Raw genomic sequence first — 26,140 nt, 5'->3', positions numbered from 1 at the left:
TTTCCCTATTAGATAACTGTTCCCATGCTACTGTCATCCTCTTGAGAAACTCAGGGTGTAGCAATACAGGAAAGGGAAAAGAAGTTCTCTCCTTCAGAAGAAATTTGACAACAGATACAATAGTGCCCCATACCTCTGGGACACCTCAACCACCTCGCTATCAGAGACGATGAAGGCCCCCAGGAAACAGCTGTGAGGGGCTGCTCTGCCCAAGTCCATCTGGAGGTGCCCCCTCCGGGAGCAGCAACCCACCCAGGGTACAGCTGGAAGCAAGCTTGTCTAATCCTTGCTGAATCCTTCTTTTTTATTTTTTCAAGATCTTTTCTCCTGTTCTGATAAATATTGCTACTTCAGTTTCTAAGCCACTAGGAATAAAACTAGATGGACAAGATGGAATAAAATACAAATTTAACAACTTTCATCAGATCTGTTCCCGTAAGAGCACAGGGCAGCCCAGACTAACGACAGGAAAGGAAAATGACTTGGGATGTTAATGAATTAGCATTATTATTTGCAGACAGACTGGAAAAGTAGGTCACCGGATAGGATAGGCCATGTGAGTCACCACTTTGACTGTGAGATCTCCTGCCAGCCTGAGCCCGGCTTCATGCCCTTGTGCCACTTTTGTGCATGAGTGCCAGGCGGAGAGGTCAGAGGATGACCAGCTGTCAGGGGAAAGCCACCTCGTGGGTCCACCCCTTCTCTTCCTCCCCAGGTGCTCACCAGTTGTTAGCTGTGGCAATTCCCTGGGCAGTCTCTGTAAACTTAGAGGGATGAGAACCAAGGTCACACACTAAAAAGGGTTAATGTTTTACAAATAAACTCAGAGGTGCACAGGACTTTGACAAGTGATCATGGCGAATTCTGACATTAACAATGTCATGGGATAAAAAGTCAACACAAGCGCTATAATAAGATGCAACCTGCTACTGCTCACTAACTCATCCAAAATGTCTCCAAGCCCGAGGAGGACAGAGATGTTGACTGTTAGGGTCTAAATAACATAAACCAAAAAGACACTGGATACATAATCTGATTCACTTCTTAAAACATATAAATCAATAGGATATCTTTCATAATTTTTTCACACTTTTATGTGTGAATTTGAGGTTTCAGATTCCTTTACTTAGCTTTCGAACATATGCTTGAGAGAAGCGCTCTGCACGGTGTTGATTCCTGACCGAATGCTACTATGTGGCTTATGCTGGTGAGGGTTTTTGTGCAATCACTGCCTTGCAAATGAAGGGTCCCCAGTTACAGCCCATGTCCAAGGCCACGCGGCCTGGGAACCCTAATCATATCATACTTCACATAATGCACTCTAAGAATCCCAGAACTGGGAAGTAAGTATCTCAAAATCACCGTCCAAATTTTGCACTTGAAAAAAAAAATCCCAGTAACATTAAAAGGAGAACAGTGAAACCAGTTGTGACAATTTATGAATGTAGTAAAATTGATGAGGTACTTATTAAAAAACATAAAACTTTTTTTTTTGAATCAGAACTGCACCTCTTACTTTGTTCTAAGTAGTTTTCTTCCAAGACCCTGTAAATCCCATTATGTACTTCAAGAAATCATCTTATTCATTTAAATAAAAACATCTAATTACTTAATGTTCAACTGGATTAATAAAACTGAAAAGAATCATTTAAGTCATGAGTGTCTGCTCAAGAACAGCTGTTTTAAATTAGTATATTAAGTAATTTAGACACTCTTTTTTCACAAAGGTTGCATGATTTAATAAATCCCCATATGCCTCGACATGTGCCAACACCACCAGGTTATCTTCAATCCAGCTGCTGTGGGGAGGACGGCTGCCAACGTTCGAACAACTGCAGAGAATAATGACTAGGCTTCAAGTTGGCTCAAATGTCAGCTTCCATCGCTCCCGGCTGAAAGGGGGCCATGTGCAACATAAGGAATATTAATTCAAAAGACTTCACCTCTATTGTTTGAGACACAGGGCTCCACCAACACCAATGGATGGAGAGCTTAAGAGTCTATAGCTTCAGGTAAATTCCTAGTTTGGATTTTTGCCTTAAACCCTACAGGTTCTTCTGAAGATGGGCTTTTTGTGGAAACAGTCTAGGAAATGCCTCCTCCTTCATTCCCGACGTGAAGAGCTGAGAAGCCTCTTGAGGAAGGAGAGAAAGGCAGAAGCTCCGCTTATTAGTGAAAATTTCATTACAAAAACCTAAAAAAGGTTCAAAGACTTTAGGGGAAAAGAGAAGGAAATGAAAAGGGCCACATTTATACGGGATTCATAGAGCAAACAGATAAGAAAGGAGCAAACCTGCCATTTTAAGTCGGGGTGTGTTATGAACGAGTGCTGGGCGTACTGACAGGTCACACCTTCTTAGGATGAACACACGGGGCACATCCTGACTGATGCCTCCACAGAAGCCCTGAAACTGTGGTGTTTCCAAAACAAGCACTAATCTGTCACAAAGCTGCACTAGTCTAAAGAAAGAAAATAAAGATCAGAAGTCTGCTTCATATACTTCACCTCTGCCTAAACATCCACCATAATGGAAAGTTACTCACTGGATCAGTGTCCTCCCAAGAGGACAGGAAACTTCCTCCCACTGAAGAGAGAAGCTGCAACATACCACCCCATGGGAAAGGGCTGTACTACTCCCATAAGCAACAAAATGGACTGGAGGAAACAGACAATTTTAGGGTTCCAATGAGCTGCCTAAAGCTATGCAATGATCATTTCGTTACATTAACAGCAATAATTGGACTTTTTCCAAGTAGAGAACCTCAAATTTTCTCAGTTATCTGCTATACAAAGTAAGTATATCATATTGGCTGCTTGCTCTAGTTTTCCAATATATATTAGTTATTATCTAAATGTGAATTTATACAGCAGGGTTGATTCTGTCCTTGCACATACACAATACAGAGTTAATTTTCATCTGTTAAAACCCTGACTGACTGGAGGTTTATCTATATTCCAGGAATTAATAGCACTTAAAACTGAAATGAAGGCTGGGCTGTATGGGAGGAGGCAAGGTCTTCTCCAGGCGTGTCCATCATCCTCTCAAACTTCTCTGCTCTGGAGATCACTGGGCAGAGAACTTTGTTCTAGGATCTCTAGCTAGTCACATACTTCTAGAAAAGCTACTCAGATGCCTCAGGTAGTTGAAAGTCCAGAGAAAAGACCCTGAACTGAATGTAGTCAGTGAACGATGGCAAGAAATCATTTTCTAACGCCTCGATGTGCTCATCCTCTCCGACCTCCACAAAGCTCAAGGAGGCTGCTCAGACTGTTCAAGATGCAGCAGATTCAACATGTCCATCTACAGAGCAATTGAAAGGACTGAACTTGTTGGCAAATGCTGTCCAGGTAAACAGCCACAGTAATTCCACAAACCGAGTCAGCGCTCGCCCAAAGGGAGGCCAGAGCGGTGATGATTCCTTCAGCTCACTCCACCGCACAATGCAACAGCCGATCTGGGAAGCCTCCGGGTCTGTTCCTCACCAGGGCTGCATGTCTGTGCTTGGCAAAGCCTTGTGCAAGATGTGCGAAGTGTGTGCGTTATCGGCTGCTGTTTCAATAAGCAAGAGAAGGAATCTCACAGGTGTAACAATTTTTTTTTTTTTTCAATTCTGAACACATTCCATTCACCAGTGCCAGCGTGCCTTCAACGACTCTCCTACATGAGACAAGTTACCTACAAAACCTTGAATAACATCAAGGTCAGGCCATAGACCAACAAGAGACGTTTAATATAAAAATGTGTGTTCTTTAGCCTTGACCAGTTCTGTTAGAGATCCAAGAGTATTAGACACGGTAGAGAGCGTTGTTATTCTGCCGTTTTGAAGCTGTATGTATATATGGACTATAATCATGGTATCTTGGAATAAATATGCTTTCTTTCCACTACATTGAATATTTGAATGATTGGCTGCATTTGTGTGGATGCCCACCAAGTGCCTATTTCTAGGGTTAGGATAATCAAAAAAAGTCTAGAGGTGGAAAAAAAATTAAGAGACACATAAAGGAAAGATGAGAAAAGAAGAAAAGAGTAAAAAGAAGAAAAATATCTTAAAACAATTTTATGCGGATGAATGACTAATTATAGGTGGAAAAAGTAATTGCTTACCATCAGTACAGAGCAACCATATCTATGTAGTCCTTCGACATGGTACAAAGGTACGCAATTATAAACAAGAAGATGGAAATAAAAAGTTGTATCTTAATCAAGAAAAACAACAGTGGAAAAATTTATGGAAAGTGAGGCGACCCCAAAATACACCAAGATGAAAGACAAGTTCCCCGAGGGTGAACCGTGGCCTGGGCTTGGGAAGGTCTCGGGGTCTTCGCTGGCACCTCTGCTCCCTGCCTGGCCTGATCTCAGACCCTTCCCCGTTTGAGCAGGATTCTGAAGAACATAATTACGGGCTGCAAGTGTTCTTTACGGAAACTAAACTACCATTCACATCTGGGACTATGAAAACATGCCTTAACTTTGGTCAGTAGGAATTTGAACACCAGAATCCTCCCGCCTCCTTGACATCACAAGTAAATAACTGGGATCAGTGGGTAAAAGCAACGACGCTCCAGCACTCCTCAAAAAATGCAAGTCAGTAGAAAATCACCCATTTTTAGTGCCATGACTTGGTCCCTATGTCCATCTCAAAACTGACTCATGACTTCAGAAAGCTCTCAGGGGACTTAAAGCAGAGCAAAGCCAACACAGGTTTCATCCACCAGGTCAGGTATGAAAATAACCACGGCTCACACTTCCTTAGAGACTAGACAACACATAGGGTGACCTGCACAGGTGGCAGGGGCACAAACTGCGGGGACAGGAGAACCCACAGCGAAAGTGCCCAAGGGAAGGAAGGCCTACAAGCCTCGAGACCCACCTTCTCCCTGGCACCTTTCCCCGTGAGCTGCGCTAAGTTCCTCGTCCCCACACACTTCTGAACGAAGAGAAATGGTGACTTTCACAAGTGCCAGCAGACTTACTTCTCCTTCAGGAAATCCACGACTCTTCGGAAGTCAGCCACGCAGTATTCTCTTTTCATGGCCATGAGCACGCTGTCGGAGGCGGACTGGACGGGTATGTGCAGGAAGGAGTAGACTCGGGGATGGTTAAGGATCTTCGCCATTTCCTTAAAGAAATGGAAGGAGGAGACATTAATCCCTGCAGCAAATCAGGGTGATTTCCCCGAGATCAGCACCTGGTGCGAGCACAAAACAGCTGAAAATGGGCTTCAGTGCTCTCCTAGGGAGCCTCGGCTGGCGATTTCTATGATGACATGTGGCGAGTTAGTATCCCTTCCAGGAGCCCACAGAAGAATCCCTTCCTCAGGTTCACTCCTCGTGTTCACTGTCCCTCTTAGGTAACCAAAAAAAAAAAAAAAAAAGGACATAAAATCAAAAGATGCCTAAAGAACAAAAGGATTTTGAAGTACTTCAAGGTAAACATCACTCCTCCTTCACCTCCCAGTTCCCTATTCTGCTTTATCAAGTAAGAAGGAAAACAGCAAGATTTGAGCAGCAGTTGAGACCTCGTAATCCTGTGCATTTGATTGGAGGAAGTTTCTAGATTTAGGTTAAGGCAACACATTTGTTGTTGTTGTTAACATCACTTTATTATTTATAAAGTATTGTTAAATTATTACTTAATATTTCTTTTTTCTTACTGCACTTGGTTACTGATCATGTATAATTTTGGTACCTACTATGGAAAGGTATGTGACCAATGAGATCAGCTGGTTCGACACTGGGTACCTACATTTAAGTTGCAGAGTTGGAGAGAAGGGAAAGAGAAGAATCTCAGACACAAAACTGAAGAGAACAAATTACAGTGAATGAAACTAGTTAACTCAATGTCTTAAAATCTCCGAGGATCCTACGTGGGTACAAAGAAGAGTGGCAGACTTGTAAAGCCAGGGTAACGTAACCATTTGCACAGGCCGTAAGCAATGACAAACTGAGCCCTTCTCCACCACACACAGCCAGGTCACCCATGAGAGACAGACCATGCACAGAGTCCAGGAGGGACGAGCTGCTCTTTAATAACCTGTGTGTGCCCAATGATTCCCAGCTTTGAAAGTACGACACTTGCACATGTGTTATAGCCTTTGGTCCTCAAGACGACACTGTGAAGGATCTTAGAGCCAAGAGCTGGCTAATTCTCACGGTTACCTCTTGGTTACCAGTCAGCCCTGCACGAGAATCAACCTGGCCCCCTGCGTCCCTATCTTCTTTCTGCTCACTGGGAACATCAGCTTTTCTACCGAAGTACAAGGAGACAGAGGAATTGAATCAGTTGGCTTCTTAGCAGAAGTTCAGTTGTTTTTAGAAAAGTTCTTTCCATTAAGGAGTTTGTATTACCAAATAGAAGTACTCACAGCTATCCTTTATCTACAGTTTCTCCTACAGAAATCCTGGGGTTCCTGTGTTAGGAATCTCTGCATTACTAAACTGGGATTGCAGCTGACTCCCTACCCAGTGGTAAAACAGCGGTTCACCTTCACAGACTTCCATTTCTGGGCTGAGCACTCGGTAGCTGTTCATTCTGGCTCAGCACCGACTGCACAGGCACTGTTGGCAGAATGGCCTCGTCCCACGTGCCCTACAGAAAACACGCTGCCCAAACGTGCTCTCTGCTTCTCAGGTGTTCACACTGAACAGGATCCCAAAACGCTTAAGGAAAATAACTGCAAAAAGACCTTATGCTCTAACAGGGTGGGGCAGGTGCACCAGCTTTAGAGGCCTTCAGTATATCTACTATGGTGACAAATGACATGCTGTCTAGTTATATATGACATCAGGATGCATTTTTACATACTCACAAAGCATGGAATATAATTTGCTGATTCAGTCCCCAGCACTCCCCTGTCCCTTCCCCCTCTTCCTGCTCCCTCCCTCTACTCCACTGACCTTTCTTCGATTTATTTAGGTTTTGTTTTCTGTTAGTGTGGTGAATGTATTTGATGTTGGGATCCATCGCAGTGTATTCATCATGTGCATACAAAAGTTCAGAGAGATTCATTCCCCTGTTCTTCCCTAATCCATCCCTCCTTCTTCCCACTCGATCTCCATGGTCTGTTCTACTGATCTTTCCTCTATTTTGATGAAATTCTCTGCCCCTCCCCTTCTTTGTCCTTTCCTCTCACCCCATTTTGGATTACCTTCTGCATATCAGAGAAAACTTTTGACTTAATATCATTCTTCTTCTTTGCTGAGTAATACTCCATTGTGTGTGTGTGTGTGAGGGGGGGAGGGGGACAGAGAGAGAAAGAGAATATCACTTTTTCTTTATCTGTTCATTTAAGGGCACCTAGGTTGGTTCCATAACTTTGCTATTGTGAACTAAGCTGCTATAAACATTGATGTGGCGGCGTCACTGAAGTAGGCTGATTTAAATCCTCTGGATATATACCAAGGAGTGAGCTACCTGGATCATATGGTGGTTCCATTCCTAGTCTTTAGAGGAATCTCCATACTGCTTTCCAGAATGGCTGTACTAATTTGCAGTCCCACCAACAACGTATGAATGGACCGTTTCCCCTACATCTTTGCCCAACATTATTATTACTTGTATTCTTAATAATTGCCATGCTGACTGGGGTGAGATGAAATTTCAATATAGTTTTGATTTGTATTTCCCTAATTGCTAGAGATGGTGAACAGTTTTTTCATATATTTGTTGACTATTTGTATTTCTTTTTTGAGAAGTGTCTGTTTAGTTTTTTTGCCCATTAGACTGGGTGATTTGTTTTTGGTGTTAAGTTCTGAGTTCTTCGTATATCCTGGATATGAATGCCCTGTCTGAGGAGCAGGTAGCACTCCTACATTTTTCTTCAATCAGTTGCAGAGTTTCTGGTTTAATTCCCAGGTCTTTTATCTACTTTGAGTTGACTTTTGTGCAGGGTGAGAGACGGGGTCAAATTTCATTCTTCTACATATGGATTTCTGGGTTTCCCAGCACCATTTATTGAAAAGGCTTTCCTGGGCTGGGGCAGTAGCTCAGTGGTAGAGCACTTGCCTTGCACATGTGAGGCATTGGGTTCGATCCTTAACACCACATAAAAATAAACAAAATAAAGACATGCCGTCCATCTACAACTACAAAATATTTTTAAAAAGGCTTTCTGCCAATATAGATACCCACGACATTCTTCACAGAACTAAAAACACAGTTCAAAATTCGTTTCGAAAAATAAGACCCCGAATAGCCACAAAAACCCTCAGCAAGAAGAGCAAAGCAGGAGGCATCATAATGCAGTCCTCACGTTATACTACAGAGTTAGAGTGACAAGAACCGCATGGTACAGACACGAGGACCAGTGGAACAGAACAGAAGGCCCAGAGGCCAACCCACATGTGGTTGTCTCATACTAGACAGAGGTGAAGTGAGAGACGACATCTTAACACTTTATAAAACAAACTTGCCCTTAGCCTCTGTGCCTTGGTTTCCTCATCTATGAAGTGGAGGTATTGATAATACCCTCCTCACAGAGCCACTGGCCTATTGTGCAAGTAAATGATGGTGATCCAGGTGTGCCTATGGAGGAAGACTGACATACAGAATCCCAACGTACTTCCCCATGGAGATAATGTGGGGTCCAGGCTCCCGAGGCTGGGGAGCACCTAGCTCTGATGAAGCATGGACGCACTCTGCTCCGAGCTGGCTGAGCGCCTGGGCAGAGGGCAGGTAGTGGTGGCACGACTGTGCACCTGCGTGTGCTCCCATCATCGGAGCTCTGACAGTGAGCAGCATGGAGACAGCGTCTATTGGAACATAAGGCCACTGATAATTCAGAGGTCCATGTCTCCAGGCTTCTAAGACACAGATGGCAGGGCCTGGAGAACTGGCTCCTCCCTGATCAACATCACAGGGGTGCCGTCCACCTGACCGGCTCATTTCACAAACTCAATGTCTGCTATGTTTTCTTAATATACTAAGGAGGGAAAATAAATAATTGAATGGAAACAATCTTGTTTTAAAGAACTGTCCTATATGTGGGTATGTTCAAATTAATCACCATATTTTACCTGGTTTTGAATATTTACACTACTGGCTACCAAAGTCCTCAGGACGTGAAAGTATAACGTGTAATACTTGGTCAGATTCCTTTACACTCACACTGACGACTATCATGAGAAGGCCCTGCTCTCCTGTAGTTCACAATGCTGAGCTCTGTGCTTCTATACTGGTTTAAGGTCATCTAAGACACTTCGTTAAGAAAAAAAAAAAAAAAAGCCAGGCATGGTGGCACCCACATGGAATCCCAGCAATTGGGGAGGCCAAGGCAGAAGGATCACAAGTTCAAGGCCAGACTTACCAATTTGGTGAGACCATGTTAAATTGAAAAAGGGCTGAGGGCATTAGCTCACTGGTGCCCACAAAAACAAATACCAAACCAAAAAATAATTGGTTCTTTTAAAATGAGAAGAATGAGATATAGATGATATTATGTGGGTTTTAAAATTCCTGGTTTTGGCAAAATATATATAACACTTAAAATTTCAACTATGTTTAAGTGAACAGTTCAGTGACATTAGGGACAGTAAAACCCGTACAGCCATCACCCTCTAAGCATCTGCAGAACATTTTCACCCTCCCAATCTGAAACTCGATGCACATTAACTGTCGCTCCCACTCCCAGCACCCCGTCCCTGGCAAGCCCCCATCCACCTGCTACCTCTGAAGCAGACCATTCAAGGTGCCTCAGAGCAGCGGCACACAGACTTTGTGCTCTGGTGCCTGGCTGACTCGGCTGAGCATGTTTCCAAGGCCCCTTCCTGCTGTGGAAATGTCATGTGACTGGTTTTCTATCTGGTTTTTGTTCAGACAGCTGGAAGCTCACGGCTCCGTGCCCTAGCTCACCGCAGTCTCCACGTCTCTCTGTCGCAGTCGCACCACACACCTTCACGCCCAGGGCAGAACTTGCTTATCTTTACTTCTCTGTCTGCTTCTCAGTGCTGGCACGCACCCTTGAGCTACAGCATGAGCGACAAGATGACACCATCATGCAGCACGCACCATGATTTCCAGCCAGTCCTGCAACACGCCCAGGGAACAGTGGAGAAGGCAGCACCCGTGTTCTCCAGAGGTCCTGTTTCTAGAGTCACCTTCAACAGCCGCAAAGTCACACAAGTCCAGACAGAACAGGACCCGAGGCATATTTCATCCATCACTTAATTATATCATTATAACGGCCATTAAGTGAATCACCAGGACCTGTATTTACACTCGGAGATTTAATAATAAATTACCACTAAAAGCATCAGAAAGGGGAGGAGAAAGTCTCAGAAGGGAAATTCCTGTCCTTACCTCCAGAATGGACAGGACTGGAGGCGTGAACAGTCTAATCTACAGTTGACCTGTAACTTCATCGTAATAGGAAATTCACTTTTAAACTCTAAAGGGTTCACATCTTCAGGATATGCGGTAAAGCAGGTTGAGATAAAACATCCCTTTTAATGAGCTTTCTCAGACCTGGGCACGCGGGCGCCCCTCCCCCACACCTCTCCAGCTCAGCATCAGCCAATCTTTCTGCACATCAACACACATCGCACGACTTCATGCTAATGCCAAAAGGCTGAAAGTTGTGGTTGTACACACAATTTATTTTCAACTGACATCATTAGCATTTTATCTTATTTTAAAATTATTACTCTGCTCCGATAAGACCAAGGCCAAGAAAGCTCTTGTATCATGATTGTAGGGGCAGCTGCCCAAATCTACATCAAAGTTAAAATTCATGAAACTGAACACATACCAAAAAGTTATCAGTACTGTATTAGCTTAAGACAACAAAGAAAAAAGCTAACAGCAAACTGTTGTGATCCAAATGTTGTCCATAACATGAATAGATACACTTTCCAAAAAGAGGCACAATCCACCTAGAATCGCCTTTCTTCCCATTTAAAAGAAAGATTGAGTATGTAAAACACTAAAAGAACAAATTGACAGCTGATCGTTCAAGGTGTTAAACAATCCGCTGAGATAGTTCTATTGGCTTCTTTAAAACATGACATAAATAATTAAGGAGTCTAATGGAAAGGCAGATGCTAAAGATTCACTTTAAGATCCTTGATGTATCTATGGTCTGATTATCCAAACTGAAGGTTACCTTAGGTAACTGTACCGTCTTGCTGAAGGTAGAATACAGTACCAAGAATGGCCTAGTGATTTAACTGCTTTAGTTATGAGTGACATGGTATGTACGTGGTGTGGTATGTACGCAGCTAAGCAAGACTTGTGGAACATCAAACCGTCTTTCTAGGATTTGGGATGAAAAGCTGATAACACGCCCCTCTACACTGTATGAGCAGATGAATGAATACGTAATCGCCTCCTGCTCAATATCAGGCGCTCTGAAGGTAGCTCCGTGTATCTCCTCCAGCTCCTCACCATGCAGGAGCAGTGCTCAACAGGCACTTCTGGGATTTCTTTGGCGATTGTATTACTGTTTGCCAAGGACTCTGTAGAAGTAGTGGGATCCCATCTGTGCTCCATCTCTGGGGTGCAGTCTACTCCCCCACACTCAGGAGTAGCATGTGACTTGCCATGCCAATAAAATAGGGAGAGAAATTGCATACGTAGGCTACGCCAGTGCTTTTCTCTTTCCCCCTTCTAAATTGTGGAGAGAAGACAACTTGGATGTAGACAATCCATCCATGATGGATGTCCAGCCTGAGCAAGAATTTTTGGTTGATATAAGCCACTGAGTTTTAGGGGTCATTTATTAACAACAGTTACCTTTACTGGCTCTGATAACTCACATTAAACGTCAACTTGATTGGGCTAAGGGATGCCCAGATAATTGGTGATTTTTATTTCTGGGTGTCTGTGAGGGTGTTTCCAGGAGGGACTACCATTCAGATCAGCAGACAGAGTAAAAGACGCTCTCCCCTCGTCAGTGGGGGTGGACGTCATCTAATCCATGGATGACCCAAATGGAACAAAACAGCAGAGGAAAGGGGGATTCTCTCCAGAGATGAGACTGCCATCTTCTCTTACTCTGGACACAGGTACTCCTGGTACCTCGGCTTTCGGTTATTTGGACTTACACCAGTGAATCCCTTGGTTGTTAAGTCATCTGACTCAGGGTCAGCTACACCACTGGCTTTCCTAGTTCCCCAGTAAGCAAATGGCAGATGATTAGACTTCTAAGTCTCTCACTGTGACAAGCTAATTCCCATAATAAACTTTCCCACCCGTCCGTCTACCTACCCACCCACCCACCTGTGTACATGTGCCGTGTGTGTATATACGCACATGTATTATATGCATCTCTGGAGAACCCCAATTAATTGTTTTATGGATGGAATGACACATCTCATCTTACAGATCAAAAAAAAAAAAAAAAGCATTTAGAGACTGCTCAAATTCAATGTCTATAATTAACAGGAGGAGACTCAGTGGATTCAGAACTGAAGCCTGTCCAGGGAAGGTCCTTTTTCCTAACAGACTTTCAGTAAGTCCTAGAATGGAAAAGAACTTCATTTACCAAGGTACAATGGGGGAGGGAAAGCAGGAATTCTGTTAGATGGGCAGCCAAGGTTTCACCCATGGGAGAGCTCAATTTTGAATCATAAACAAAACATTTTCTAGGCAAACAGCAAGAGGTAAGACTTGTGAACTGGCAGAAATGAAAACAGAGGCCAGAGTTCAGCAGCTCCAGGTTAACTGTTCATAGGAAATTCTGATCCCACCCCCCCAAACCTAACCATAAACACCAAAAGACCAGTCTGAGTTTTTTGTCCTCATCCTCATGATGCAATGAAATTAAACCACTCAACTATAAACAAATCAACTTACCAGTTTTTTGTTTTTTTAAATCATGACTGATCATCCTGAAAAAAGGTCCAAGTTGCCCTCCTTTATGCCCAATAAACTGTTCTGTGACTGACATGAAATGGAGACTGCAGGCCACTTTTTGGTTTGCGGTTTCCCAGTTCACAACTGTTCTTCTGTATGTAAAACAAATGCTTAAGATCCTAAATTGATGTGACTTTAATTTTGACAAATATATATTTTATGTTATATGTTACATAAAATGTTTATTTAAAATTATTGTATGTTATATTTTATAAAGTAGCCCACTGACATGCAATTTTTTTAGACTTCTATTAATCACTTATCTTGTACATTTGGGAAAAAAAAAGCCCATGGGGAGTGGTTAATGATTCTCTATGTATTTACTCTTGTAGTAAATGCACTTTTGTTTGAAATCATTCTAAAGAGAAATTTGTCCATTTGATGGTTGGGCTTAAAGGATTTTACAGGGCTAAACTTGTTACATTCCTTTAGAAAAGGATGCATAAGCAGTGCACATAATATAACAGGAAAACATTAAAAAATAAATGATTTCCCATAATATAAAAGAAATGCCATATTCCTGTTAAGATGTTTGAAAACCAAAGATAGAAGAAATGCTAATTACCGCCCCCTGCCCCCCCTAAAAAAAGATTATTAGAAGAAAAATTCATTACTCTTACATCATCTTGAAAAAAGTAAATTATAAAAATGTATCTGATTCTATCGAGTGGGCTTGGGGAATGTGAAATGATTTTCAAAGACCAAAATATTAAGCTAACAATATTTCTTGACAATTCATCCTCAGGGATGAGCTCTATTTCTTCAAAAGTAGAGAAAGAAAACCTTCCTTCTAAACAGGGTCCAAATCACCCAGGGGCTCCCAAGCTTGCACATTAGCATAACAGGAGGGAGAAATCTGAGTATGAAAACACACACCATGAGGCTGTGAGAGAGGAATCAGCAAAACACCTCCCACCAGTGCTGGGGTTCTGCACATCAGAGAAAGGCAGTCCCTGGAGCTCAGAGGTGAGAATGGAAAGAACAGACAGACATGAAAGGAAGGGCTTGTGGGAGAAGAGCTGAGCAATGAAGAGGAAAGAGAAAGGAGGAAGGAGGGCCCGCAGCCGGCCCCCTCCCCAGTCCCCCTAATGTAAGCAAGGCCGAAACCCGGGACCCCGAGAAGTCATTTAGATGGAGGACTACTGAGGAACAAGGAGGCCCGTCCCTTCCAAATAGTAGTGACCTGGGGCTCAGGAAGCAGGCTGTCATGTGAGACACCTCGACAGGCTGGGTGCTTTCAACTAAGGGACACAGGGTCTCTAACAGGCCCTGGTTACTCCCCCCCCACAGGTTAGGGCTCTCTGGAGTTCCTGGTCTGAAGGAAATTCTTCCAAAAGTGCTATGGCCTTGGTCTCCATCCCTAAAACCTCATCTCCCAGGGAAACCCAGTCACCAGGGAAGAGAAGAGAGAGTGTCCCGGAGTCCCTGAGGAGCCAGAGCCGACTTTTCATCCCTTCTTCCGGGGGCGAAGCAGAACCACCAGAGAGACTGTATCTGTGCAATGAGACATTTGTCCCCAGGTGCTTTCCCCTAACTTGTCACCACCTACCCCAGAGCCCTGAGGGAACCGGGTACAGGCCATGGCCTGTTACTGGCCTCCTAACCCCACTAAAGACCACTGGACAAGAACAGCAGTGTACCAGTAATACTAGCACTTCGCACCTGTGTTAGTCTGTTTTCTGTGGCTGTCCTCGAACACCAAAGCAGGGTGATTCATGGTAAGGCCACAGCAGGAACACCAGAGGGCTCGCCTCTACAACAGAGCCCCTCTCAGGGAGCCCTCTGCTCCACTCTCCCATGAATGGAGGAACCAAGTGCCTCAGTCACCTCCCGAAGCTCCTCCTCTCAAGATTGCTGCTCTGGAGACCAAGTTCCCAACACCTTACACCTGAGGGGCAAATTCAAGGATGACCAATTCTATGTGCTGGACGCTGTTCTGAGTTTCATTCAGTAGCCACTGAGGCTCTAGGACACCCCTGGGAGGTTGCATCTTACTCATGTAAGACTCAGCAAGTCCGTCACAGGCCCAGAGGACAATGGTGCGGCTAGAATGTAAACGTCTTCCTTCCCTGCCACTGCCGGAGCAGATGGGTCTCCGAAAGTATACCTCCTATGGACGGATCCATCTGTGGTCCTTCCTAACCCTGTAATAATTCTTGAAAAATAGATGAACCAATTTGCACAAAAGTATTAACAACAAACCATTTCTGAGAGTTGGGGAGGAAGGAAACATTGGAGAGCAGTCTTCACAAAATGAGATAAAATGCAGATGTTCCTCAGCTAACACTGGGTTATATCCCAGTGAGCACATCACAGAAAATATCAGAAGTAAAAACTGCACCTAACAGTCTACCCAACATCCTAGCACATCAAACACACGCTTCAAAGTGGTGGGCAAGGCCAACCTTTACTTCTGGGTGGGGAGAGAGCTAGGAATGGGGTTAGCGGGCGCACCTGAGTGGGCAGTCCACCTGCTTTTATCTCAAACCTAAGGCAGGGCTGCCCTTCACTCTGATTGGAGGAGTTCAGGTGATGACCTAGAGGAATGGATAAAGGCCAATTTTATAATTAGAGCAGGAAAAAGAAAAGTGCTACAAGTGATTCAATTAAGGCTGAACACTGACCATGAACCACCATGTTTTCTATTTCTCCCACACAGCATCTGGGCACTCTCCAGTTGCAGGCCTGGGAGTGCTACAGCCTGGGCTGTCACCCCAAGAGAGTATCACAGGGCACACCATATAGCCCAGTAAAGAATCAAAATTCAAATCTAAAGTACAGTTTGTACTCAGTGCTTGTTGCTTTTGTACCTTTGTAAAGTTGAAAATCATGCATGAATCCATCATAAATCAGGAACTGTATGTACGTGTGCATATATTTATATACCATATAATATACATTAAATGTAGTTTCCAATTTTTACAATCTGCAACATTTCCTTTGGTCAGTGTATCAGTCCATATTATAACAAAATTTCTGAACGCTTTATTAAAAAAAAAAAAAAAAGAGGTTCTGGCTTACAAATAGAAAATCCAAGGGCCACATCCGGTGATGGCCCTTGTGTGAGCAGAGTCCAAGGTGATTCTAGGCATCACACAACAAGAGACCAGAGTGCACATGTGTTCTGGTCTCTCCCCCTCTCCTTTAAAGGAGGCACCACCTTATCTGGTCCTCATCACCTCCGGGAGGCCCCACCACTACACACCCTAGATAAAGTAGTTTCTGCCCTGTTAACGCCCCACTACTGGGACTAAGTTTCAACACAGGAACTCTTGGGGGACATACCTAAGTCCCATCTAAGCCATAGCATTCAGTTTTATCAGAAATGTGTGGATACTTCAAGTACTTCAAATGCTTAAACTAAATGGCTTTTACCTGAAATTAGGTGACAAGTTCATGAGAATCTTTTGCTATTGAACAACATGAATTTTAAGTATAAATTAATAAAGAGGAATATAATGTTTTATAGGGCAACAATGAGCAACATATCTTCTCCCCGTTTGTACAACGTTTTCACTTGGTAAAACTGCCTTCCCACGTCAGCTCTTTAATTGGAACTAAAATGTATGCATCTCCAGTTAGTACGTGCCAGGCCAGCTTGTCTCAAAACACCTTGTCAGATCGTTTTCTGAGATCCGAACCTGCTGCTTTTTAAACACTTGGGCTTCAAAGACAAAAATCAGACAGCTCTTCTAGCATGAGCAGAAAAACCAGGAGAAAGTCCCATTCCATGAGCCAAATTCACTTTTTTAAGACTTAAGCCTTTACAACAGTTATTTTTTTAATCAAATGAAAATTGTAATTTCATGCAATTAAAATACACTTCTTCAGTTGAGAGGGAGAAAGGAAGACTTTTATTTTCCCCTTTTCTGTCATTCTGTAGCCTCTACAAATATAAATATCTAATGCACCCTTTGGCAAGGTTCTGCCTAGTGGTAACAGAAGCAGTCATTTGATCACAAGCATTTGGAGATTAAATTTCACCACTGTTGTGGTTTGGATATAAAGTGTCCCCCAAAAGCTCCCCATTTAGTGCAGGGAGTGTTCAGAGATGAGATAATTCCAATATGAGACCTGTAACCTAGTCAGTGGATTGATCCATCTGATAAGACTGCTGTGCTGGGAGTTAACTGTAGGCAGGTGGGGTGTGGCTAGAGGAGGTGGGTCGCTGGGGGTGTACCCTTGGGGACTGTATCTTGTCCCTCCTCCTCCATCTCTCTCACCTTCCCTGCTTCAAGAGCTGAGCAGCTTTCCGTCACCGTCACCGTGTGCTCCCGCTAGGATGCTGTGCCTCGTCTTAGGCCCACAGCAATGGACCAAGCACTGAACCTCTGAAACCAGGAGCCAAGATAAACCTTTCTTCCGGAGCTGTTTTTGTTGAGTAATTTTGTCAGAGAGAGAAAAAGCTAACTGATATAAAAATTTAGATAACTGAGCTTAATTTGCAAAGTTCTCTCCAGTTCTTTCCAATGACCAAATATTTCCAGTGATCAAATGCACTCTAAATACATAATATCAATGCACTCTACTTATCTTACGGATTGGATAAACACAGCAAATCACAATGGAGATTTCACATAGTGTAGTAGACACCAAGAATTTCCTTCTACATTACGTGAGAAAAAGTGATTGCCAAATTAAACAATCTGGCTTTTAATATTTTAAAAGATGGCAGGAGTCTGAGAATACAGAAGACAGAGTAACAAGAAATAACAGAACGTGCGACGCGCTGCAGCGAACCAGGACGGAGACGGGGGAGAACCACAAGTGGTTTTCTGTGTGTGCAGAAGATGACTTTTGTCCCTTCCTCAGACGCCTCTAGATCACTCTCCGTGGAATTCACCCATGTGCACAGTTCACCAGAGGAAAACGTGGCCACTGCTTAACAAGGGTGTCCCTGGAGGAATGGTGCCAAGCAGTGGGAGAGCACGTCCCAGATGAACAAATCCACACCAGGGACGGGTCCACCTGAGCCAAAGGAACACGTGGACACACTGTCAGCTAAGTGCAGGGAGGCAAAGCCAGCTGTGGCACCTGACACAGCTCACCAGAACTGCGGCGAGTGGGAGATTCACATTTGGGTGTTTGGCTTTATTTTTTTTCTTAATAAACTAGTAACTGGATTTCCGTCATCACGGAGGGGGAACGTGGACTGTCTGCCCAGAAAAGCTGCTGGCTGCAGAGAGACAGGGTAAAAAGGACACAGTGTGGGTGGCAATTAGGCCACAGAGGGGGCCACCCAAGCCCTTCAGAGAGCACACACCAAGCTGAGGGTAGGGCTACGTGACCCGTTTGCCCAGCTAGAGTGTGGTCTTACTTTGGGTCCCACCCCTTCTTCCTTCCTTTTGGGATAGGAATATTCACTCTGTGCGCTGTATATTGGATATATAGCTTCCTTTTGATTTTTTTTTTTTGGTACCATGGATTGAAACTCAGGGGTGCTTAACCACTAAGCCACATCTACAGCCCTTTTTTATATTTTATTTTGGGACAGGGTCTTGCCGAGTTGCTCAGGGCCTTGGTAAGTTGCTGAGAACTGACTTTGAAACTCACAATCCTCCTGACCAACTGGATTACAGGCATGTGCCACCTGGCCTTCCTTTTGATCTTTACAGGTGCTCACAAGAGTTTGCCTAGAGCCTCAGGTGAGATTTTGGACTTGAAGTTTCGGAAAGTGATAGAACTTTCAAAACTATGGGATTCTTAGAGGTAAGATAAATACATTTTGCATTGTGAGACGAACATGAGTTTTCAGGGGTCAAGTGGAGAATGTCATGGTTTGGATATGAGGTATCCCCCAAAGCTCCTGTTAATGCACGAATGTTCGGAGATGAAATCATTGGATTATCAGAGTTGTGCCCAGTCACAGCTTAAATGAGTGGGAGGTAACGACATACAGCTGGGGTGTGGCTGGAGGGTCACTGGAGGTGTGCCCTGGAAGGGTGCATCCTCTGGGTCACCCCCTCCTGGTTCTCTCTTGCTATGAGGGGAGCAGCTTTCCTTGGCTGGGCCCTTCCTCCTTGATGTGCCGACTCCTCTTAGGCCTACAGAAGTTGAGTCAGGCACCTCTGAACTGAAGAGGCCCAAATAAACTTTTCTTCCTCTAAGTTGTTCTTGTTGGCTGTTTTGGTCACAGAGACAAAAATAAAGCTAAATAAAACAAAGACAAATAATGAATATTACAAAGTATATACAGAGCCTGAAAAGAAAACCCTTTTTAGGGTAGATAAGATGCATGATCAACTAACAAGATAAATCACTCCAAGAGGGAAGGATACTATTCAAATACCATGCTAGTGCCTAATCTTCTTTTAAATTTCCTGTGCAAAATAGAAGACTTTCACAATAAATAAAAATTGTTTCTTAAAAAAAAATTAAAAAACCTTACATTCACTAGCCATTTCACTCTTGATGTCCTTAGACCAATTATAAAGTTATAATCAATTCATCTTTTTCACTGAACATTAAAATATGCAACATGAGAAATTCCTGCAGTCCATTTCCAAGCAGATATACTGTGTGTCATCACTTGGTAATAAAACTATTAGGCTGTAACACTAAAAGAGCATGAGAACACCGTGGTTTTAAATACAGCTCGACTTCACAGAATCTGTATGCCTAACCTCTGCTTTCTGCTTATGCATTCATAGTACTTTGCATTGCTAAAAATAATCATACATTTCTGCAGGAAGAAAGAGCATAATACCAAACCCCACTTAGTCTCATGTGGATGTAATGAGGGAATCAGATTTTAAAATGGCAAGACTGTGACAGGAAATGTCTACCTTCAATCATCACAGAAACAGCTAACGAGCTTTTCCGTACGCCACAGCACCTCCTGAGAACTTTAAGGAAAAGGCCCACCACATGTGAAGCCCCGTCAATGAAGGGTCTGAAGAGTCGCACTTGTAAGCGTCTCAAGCCGACTTTGACAACCCTGACCAACGTGGAACCTTCGCAACGTTACAAGTGGACTGTCCCTCAGGATTCCCACTATGCGTAGCTGAGGGGCCACATCTGTGACACATTACAGAACCAAAGAAGTTGCCATGAAGTTTTTAGTGTTTTTTTTTTTTTTTCAAAAACACACAATTTTTAATTTAGTATACCCAATATCATCTCAGTAATCTAAAATTTTAGATTCACTTTCATGACTTCAAATCACGTATTTATCTTTTTTCTTCAGTCAGCGAAATTTAATTAGATTAATTTTTAATTAGATATGTAAGGAAACGGAACACATGGATTTTTTAAAATCATAGAATAAAGAATCCATGTGTTCTGTTTACTTACATATCTAATTGACAGAAACTGAACAGAAACTAAGAGATCACATGGACCAGACTCCTGTCCATCATGCCTATGTTCAAACAAAAAAATTAAGATCTAAAGAGGTCAGCAGCTGACACAAAACTTGCCTAAGCCTCAAAGTTACAGAGTGCAAGAAGCAGAGTTAGAAACCAGTGGTTTCAGATCTTCAGCACACTGCTCTTGAAGACAATGTGCACCTTTTAATTATAGATTTAAGTAGATTGCACTGACATGTATTCTAATAAAATATGTGGTTTAATTATTGTGTGGTTTCATCTGTCATGATATAGTCAACAAAATTCTATGTTCTGAATTATTTCCTTCTTTTGGAGGATATATTCAATAACCCATTAGGAAAAAAACTCACAACCAACCACAAACTCTTGTCCTTGTTGAGGAAAATACACTGGGTCATTTCTTGAAGGATATTTTCTAATTCCCCTCAAAAAGTCTATTTAACAGCAGCAACTCTTACACGTTTGCCAAGATTATGAAAGCCCAGTATATGTCGCCTAAGATAAATGATTGCATTATCCACTAAAAACATGTCCAGAATATTCACAGAAACATTATTTGAAATCATCAAAATTTGGAGATTAACCAGGAGAATGAGTAAACAAGCCACGGTGTATTTACACCACACAACACTTAACAACACCAAAATGAAAAATAAATTACGGAGACACACAACATGAACGACCCCTGTGGACTTTCTGTCACGCTGGAGAAGCTGACTCGGCAGAGCGCAGGCCTCAGGACTCCACTGAGGAGGCACCTGCTAGGAATGGGCGAGAGGAGATCACACGCGGTCCTGGACACGCTCCGAGTGTCCAGGGGGTGGTCACAATCAGGAGAGCACTTGTAAAGATTCACAGAGAATTGCGGTCACTGCACTCTGCTATATTTGTTTACCATACAGAAAAGAGAAAAACAAAAACAAACAGGAAGGGGACCCAGAGGCTGGCTGGTGTCAAGCATGAGCACTGGATGAAGCCGGCAGTTTTGGTCCATTGCCATGAGGGAAGAAACAGATGGACTCATTTATTCTACCTCAGGGGCAGATTTCAACCACAGGAAGTTTTTCTTCCTTTGCACTACATAAAATACTTTGCTAATGAAAAGTAAATTTTATTAATACCTAATGACAAATGTGAGTTAAAAAAATCACCACTATAGTTTTAAGCAGTGATACATTTATACAATGGAATATTATTTAGCACTGAAAAGAAATGGGCTATCAAAGGAACTTTAAATGGCATTATGAAGTGAAAGAAGCCAGTGTGAAAAGCTGTCCACTGCGGGATCCTAACTGTATGACATTCCTGAAGAGGCTGACCTTGGAGACAGCAAGAGCATGATGGTGGGCAGGGCGGTGGGGAAAGCAGGGATGGACAGGTAGAGAGTGGGGCTCTTTAGGGTGGCCAGACTGGCCTCAGGATATTACAGTGGCAGATGCACGCCACCGTGCACATGTCAACCACCAGGAATGCACCTGCCAAGGGAGAAACCACCGGAAACAACGGACCCCGAGTCGACTGTCAGACTCCACTCACGTCCAACTCCCCAAATCCCAGCCCTTTAGAGCACAAAAAGTCAACCAAATCCTCTCAGGTATTTCTGGTTTTAGCTAAAGATTCTTCAGGTCACTAATTTACATGGGGAATCTTTATTCTTTCCATGCTCAGCAGAGTTTTTCAAATGTCTGACTGAAGATCTCCAGAACTTCTAGCAAGTTTTTAGTTATACTAACCAGTACCTACTTTATAAAATGACTAAGTCAAAAGGACTATTTCTACACTAGGAACAATACCTGTTGTTTAAATATTACTTTGTATCCACACACTTGCAGAAATATTGTCCTGATGTTGCTGAACACATGTAATTTATGCAATGACATATGAATGAAAAATAATCATGTATGAAACATGTACTATGCACGTAGAACAGATACTTTCAGAAAGAAGTCCTAAATATAGTGATGGGCTTGTAGGAAGAGGGATTCACATGAAAAACATCAACTGGATGGTAAAACCAGGCACTGGAAACCTAAACTGAATGTGGGTAATTGCAGCAATGATGTCTACACTGCAGGATTCTCACATGGAGAAGATGGAGATTCTGTAATTGGTCAGTGGGTTCATAGTGAGTTGGCTTGGTGGGGATGATTCCAAAATAAAAGCATATCTCTAATTTATCTTCCCAGCTAGCTCCAATTATAAACAAATAGATTTATCTTGAGGCAGACACAGGCATATAATAGAAATATCTATATTAATGCATTGCTAAAAACTGCCTTCCTATTTTGGAGCCACAGTCCAAATATCTCACTTCTAAGCTGTAACTGATTGCAAGACACAGTCAATAATAGCTTTTGCGGGGAGAAACAAACAGAATCATCACCATATTAACATTATATGTTAATTGTAGACAATAATCTGAGCCTGAGTGAAAATAAAGAAAAAGCTTTGAAAACAAAACATGAATCATTATCAAGGTTGTGTGCCCCCCCGCTAAGTTCTGTGGATCAAACCCAGTGCTCTGCCACCGAGCCGAGACCATGTTCTTCTGTGGCAGACTGCAGGCTGCCCACTAACATCTTCAAGAGCAGAACTCCCAAATTCCAATTAGACCCAGGAAGACCCAGCTAGCTACTCAGTCCCTACATGGCCCTAAGACCAAGACAGGGCCAGGAGCAGAAGAGGTCCGTCATTCCTGGGCACACCTGTTAGCAATGGCGTGCCTTTCCTCGGCCTGCGTCCCCTCTGCTGCCCTGGATACAAACCGGATGGTGAGACAAAGAGCCACCTTTGACCCAGAGAAGGAGCAGTGAAGGGAGCAGAGCCTGCTTTCTGTGAAGTTCACTGTGACAGGATCCTCCGCAGCTCCTCCGAGTGAGGAGCACCTACCCAAAGCCGTGCTGCAGGGAGGGCTGCAGTCCAGTGAGCGATCCCTCCTCTTGCTCAGGGCCCGGGCCTGCCACACTGCCAACCTCTGACACAGGCTGACCCAGTATGAGGCACGCCCGTCAAAGCAAGTGTCAGGGTGACCCTCTCACACCGATGGCCAGACGAGATGGCACAAGAGCTCTGTGACGTGTCTTTTTTTTCCCCTTTGGATTCCAGGTCTCATCAAGAAAAACAAGTCTCCAGGGCTTTAGAAGGCTCTGAGTTAGAGACCAAATGGAAAATTTTACATCTGCCTCATTCAGCTCGATCCATTCAAAACAGAGGCTCACCTGTGAATGGACTGATCCAGATCCAGACCTTCTACTTCGGGGAACACTTTATTCAATCCATGTACTTGGACAGATAACAAAATCATCATAAAGATATAAGAAAAGTGTTGGTCAGAAGATTGAGGGGTATTAAAATCTGGGTTTACCTCCGTCGTGGGGAGATGATGTACTGTGAATTCCAAATGACTCTTTGAATTCCTGAAACTAGACACCCAAAAGGAACGATATTTACCAAGCCCATATTACAAATTCTGTGCTTTGTAGATGTTAATTTCAAGATGGGATCTTTTTACTTTAGTAAAGCAGCATCAATTCCAAATGTCTTTTCTCCGATTCACAGAGAATCAACTGACGACCAATGTGCCCAGCGTTCCAGAGTACCATGAAAGATAATGGGCGCTAGGCCAGGTGCCCCACACCTGTCAGCCACCCAGGAAGCCAAGGCAGGAGGATCACTAGTTCAAGGACAGCCTCAGCAACTTAGCAAGACCCTGTCTCAAAATAAAAATATAAAAAAAAGGGTCAGGGGTGTGGCTCAGTAGTAAAGCACCCCTGGATTCAGTCTCCAGTAAGGGAAAATGTGTGTTGTGTGTGTGTGTGTGTTTATAAAGATGATGGCGAAGCAAAGGGCAGAATATCTATCAAAAAAGCAAATTGGAGGGGCTGGGGTTGTGGCTCAGTGGTAGAGCGCTCACCTCACATGTGCAAGGCCCTCAGTTTGATCTTGAGCACCACATAAAAATAAATGAATAAAGTTATTAAAAAGTAAAAAAGCAAATTGGAAATTGAGACCAAGCACCTACAGGACACGCGACACAGTGAGTGGGGGACCTAAGTCATCCACCACAACAAGAATAACAAGATAACATTTTATGGCTTTGGAAAAAGCCCAGTAAAGGAAGGGAATGAAACAATTAATTGCCCTGGGCAGTAATGCAGGTTATTTTCTTGTGTGGTATCCAGAGCTGCAAGTATCTAATGTAGTAAGCATTTTACTCTGAGAATCTCTGTGCTCTCTATGACGGTGAATCAATTAACAGTGTTCTTCTGCTGTCAATAACCCACTAATGACATGAGTTCTTCCTAAAAAGCTTTCCTAGGGTGGAGCATCGTAAGTGACCAGCAGCACCTTTGACACAGAACACAAACATTAAGAAAATAGATTTAACCTCACTTAGGAATGGCCTGACAGAGAGGCAAGCCATTTCCAGGCACAAATGACATTCCCTGAAGTAGCAGGAATGGGGAGGTAAAGACCTCTGAAAGTCCTCTCCTCCTTCAACACAATGAGGACACGTCAAAAATTGTCAGCATCAACTTCTTCAGAACGCTGGAAACAGACTCAAGGCTTGCAGCAATCCAGAGAGTCTTCATTCAAGGAAAATCAAGTGGCGTTTGCACCTGCCCTGCTCTCCCCTCCTACTACCTGGCTTCATGGAGCCTAGAAAGTCAAGAGGCTGCAAATGTGGTAGAACCAACAGCCTGCCAGCCAGTGGATGGGAACCAGGGGGCTGGAGCTCTTTCAAAGTCTCATTCCCGGAAAATTGTCATTATCTGACCTGACTGGGAGTTCCAGGACCACTCCACTTGCACAGCTTGCTGTTTAACATGACCTGGCATTCACCCAGCAAGAACAGCCTTTGGCCCAGGGGCATTTGTCAAAAATAATCAGTTGTAATTGTTTATCATCAGAGTTGTCTATGGCTGTGTGGGCCAAACAGCAAGCAAACCAAAAAGCTTAAAAGGAAAATATGGAATGTGATATTCATAGGGGACCTTGGAAATAGCGACTTCTTCCTAGGGATCTTGCAGGTGCAGGTTTTACACGTGCTCAGTAAGGACCTGAAGAGGCGGTAAGCGCTCATCTTTGGATGAATCTGAGACTAGCAGGAAGCAAAGGTGAAGGCGGAGCTGTGAGCTACCTGCCCTGGCCCTGCAGGCAGGCTCTCAAGTGACACGGAGTACAATCTTACAAAATGAGTTCAGAAAAGTCACTAAACAAACAAAAACAGCAGCAAACTCCAGGGAAAGGAGAGAATCTGGTTTCCGGAGCTACTACTTTATATTATTTCCAATGCCCAGTTTCAATGCAAAAAAAATCACAAAGCTTGCAAACCAAACAAAAACAAAAAATGCTTCCAAACAAGAAGAAATTATGGGCTGTTATGGTTTGGATGTGAAGTGTTCCCCAAAAGCTCATGCATGAGACAGTGAAAGGAAGTTTGGTGGAGAGATCATTGGGTCATGAGAATCAGTGAATTAGCCCCAGGGTGGGTTTAACCGAGTGGTAAGGGGAGGTGGGTAAGCTGTGGCTGGAGGGCCTGGGTCACGGGGGTGTCTTTGGGGTATATATTTTGTACCTGGTGATGGAGTCCTCTGCTCTCTGATCATCACGTGAGCTGCTTCCCTCTGTCCACTCTTCTGCCATGATGTTCAGCCTCACCTCGAGCCCCGAGGGATGGAGCTGCCGTTTCAGAGTCATGGTTTCAGACTATTGAGAACTCTTACGCCGAGAGCCCCCAAGTCAACTTTTCCTCCTCTATGATCGTTCTGGTCTTTCAGTCACAGCAGTGAAAAAGCTGACAAAAACATGACCCATACGCAGGGAAAACCTTCAACAGAAACTGTCCCTGAGAAAGCCCAAAAATTACTAGGCAAAGACTTCTGATCAGCATTTTAAATATGTTTAGAAACAAAAGAAAAACCTTTCTAAAACAGTAAAGGAAAGTAGGAGAATGGT

At 43.4% G+C, this 26,140-nt stretch overlaps 1 protein-coding gene across 8 annotated transcripts in view; it reads right to left on the bottom strand.

The window, feature by feature from the left end:
- Positions 1-26,140, bottom strand: part of Cdkal1 (CDK5 regulatory subunit associated protein 1 like 1) — a 551,843-nt gene that overhangs the window by 184,150 nt on the left and 341,553 nt on the right. For all 8 annotated transcript variants that reach the window (XM_048799852.1, XM_015494064.2, XM_015494065.2 and 5 more), the window contains one exon: positions 4,979-5,124. In XM_048799852.1, coding sequence (XP_048655809.1) covers positions 4,979-5,124 — 146 coding nt within the window. The remainder of the gene's footprint in view (positions 1-4,978; positions 5,125-26,140) is intronic.

Source organism: Marmota marmota, unplaced genomic scaffold, assembly GCF_001458135.2.
Source record: "Marmota marmota marmota unplaced genomic scaffold, marMar, whole genome shotgun sequence".
Lineage (NCBI taxonomy): Eukaryota > Metazoa > Chordata > Mammalia > Rodentia > Sciuridae > Marmota > Marmota marmota.
This window is presented reverse-complemented; position numbering and strand designations above follow the sequence as displayed.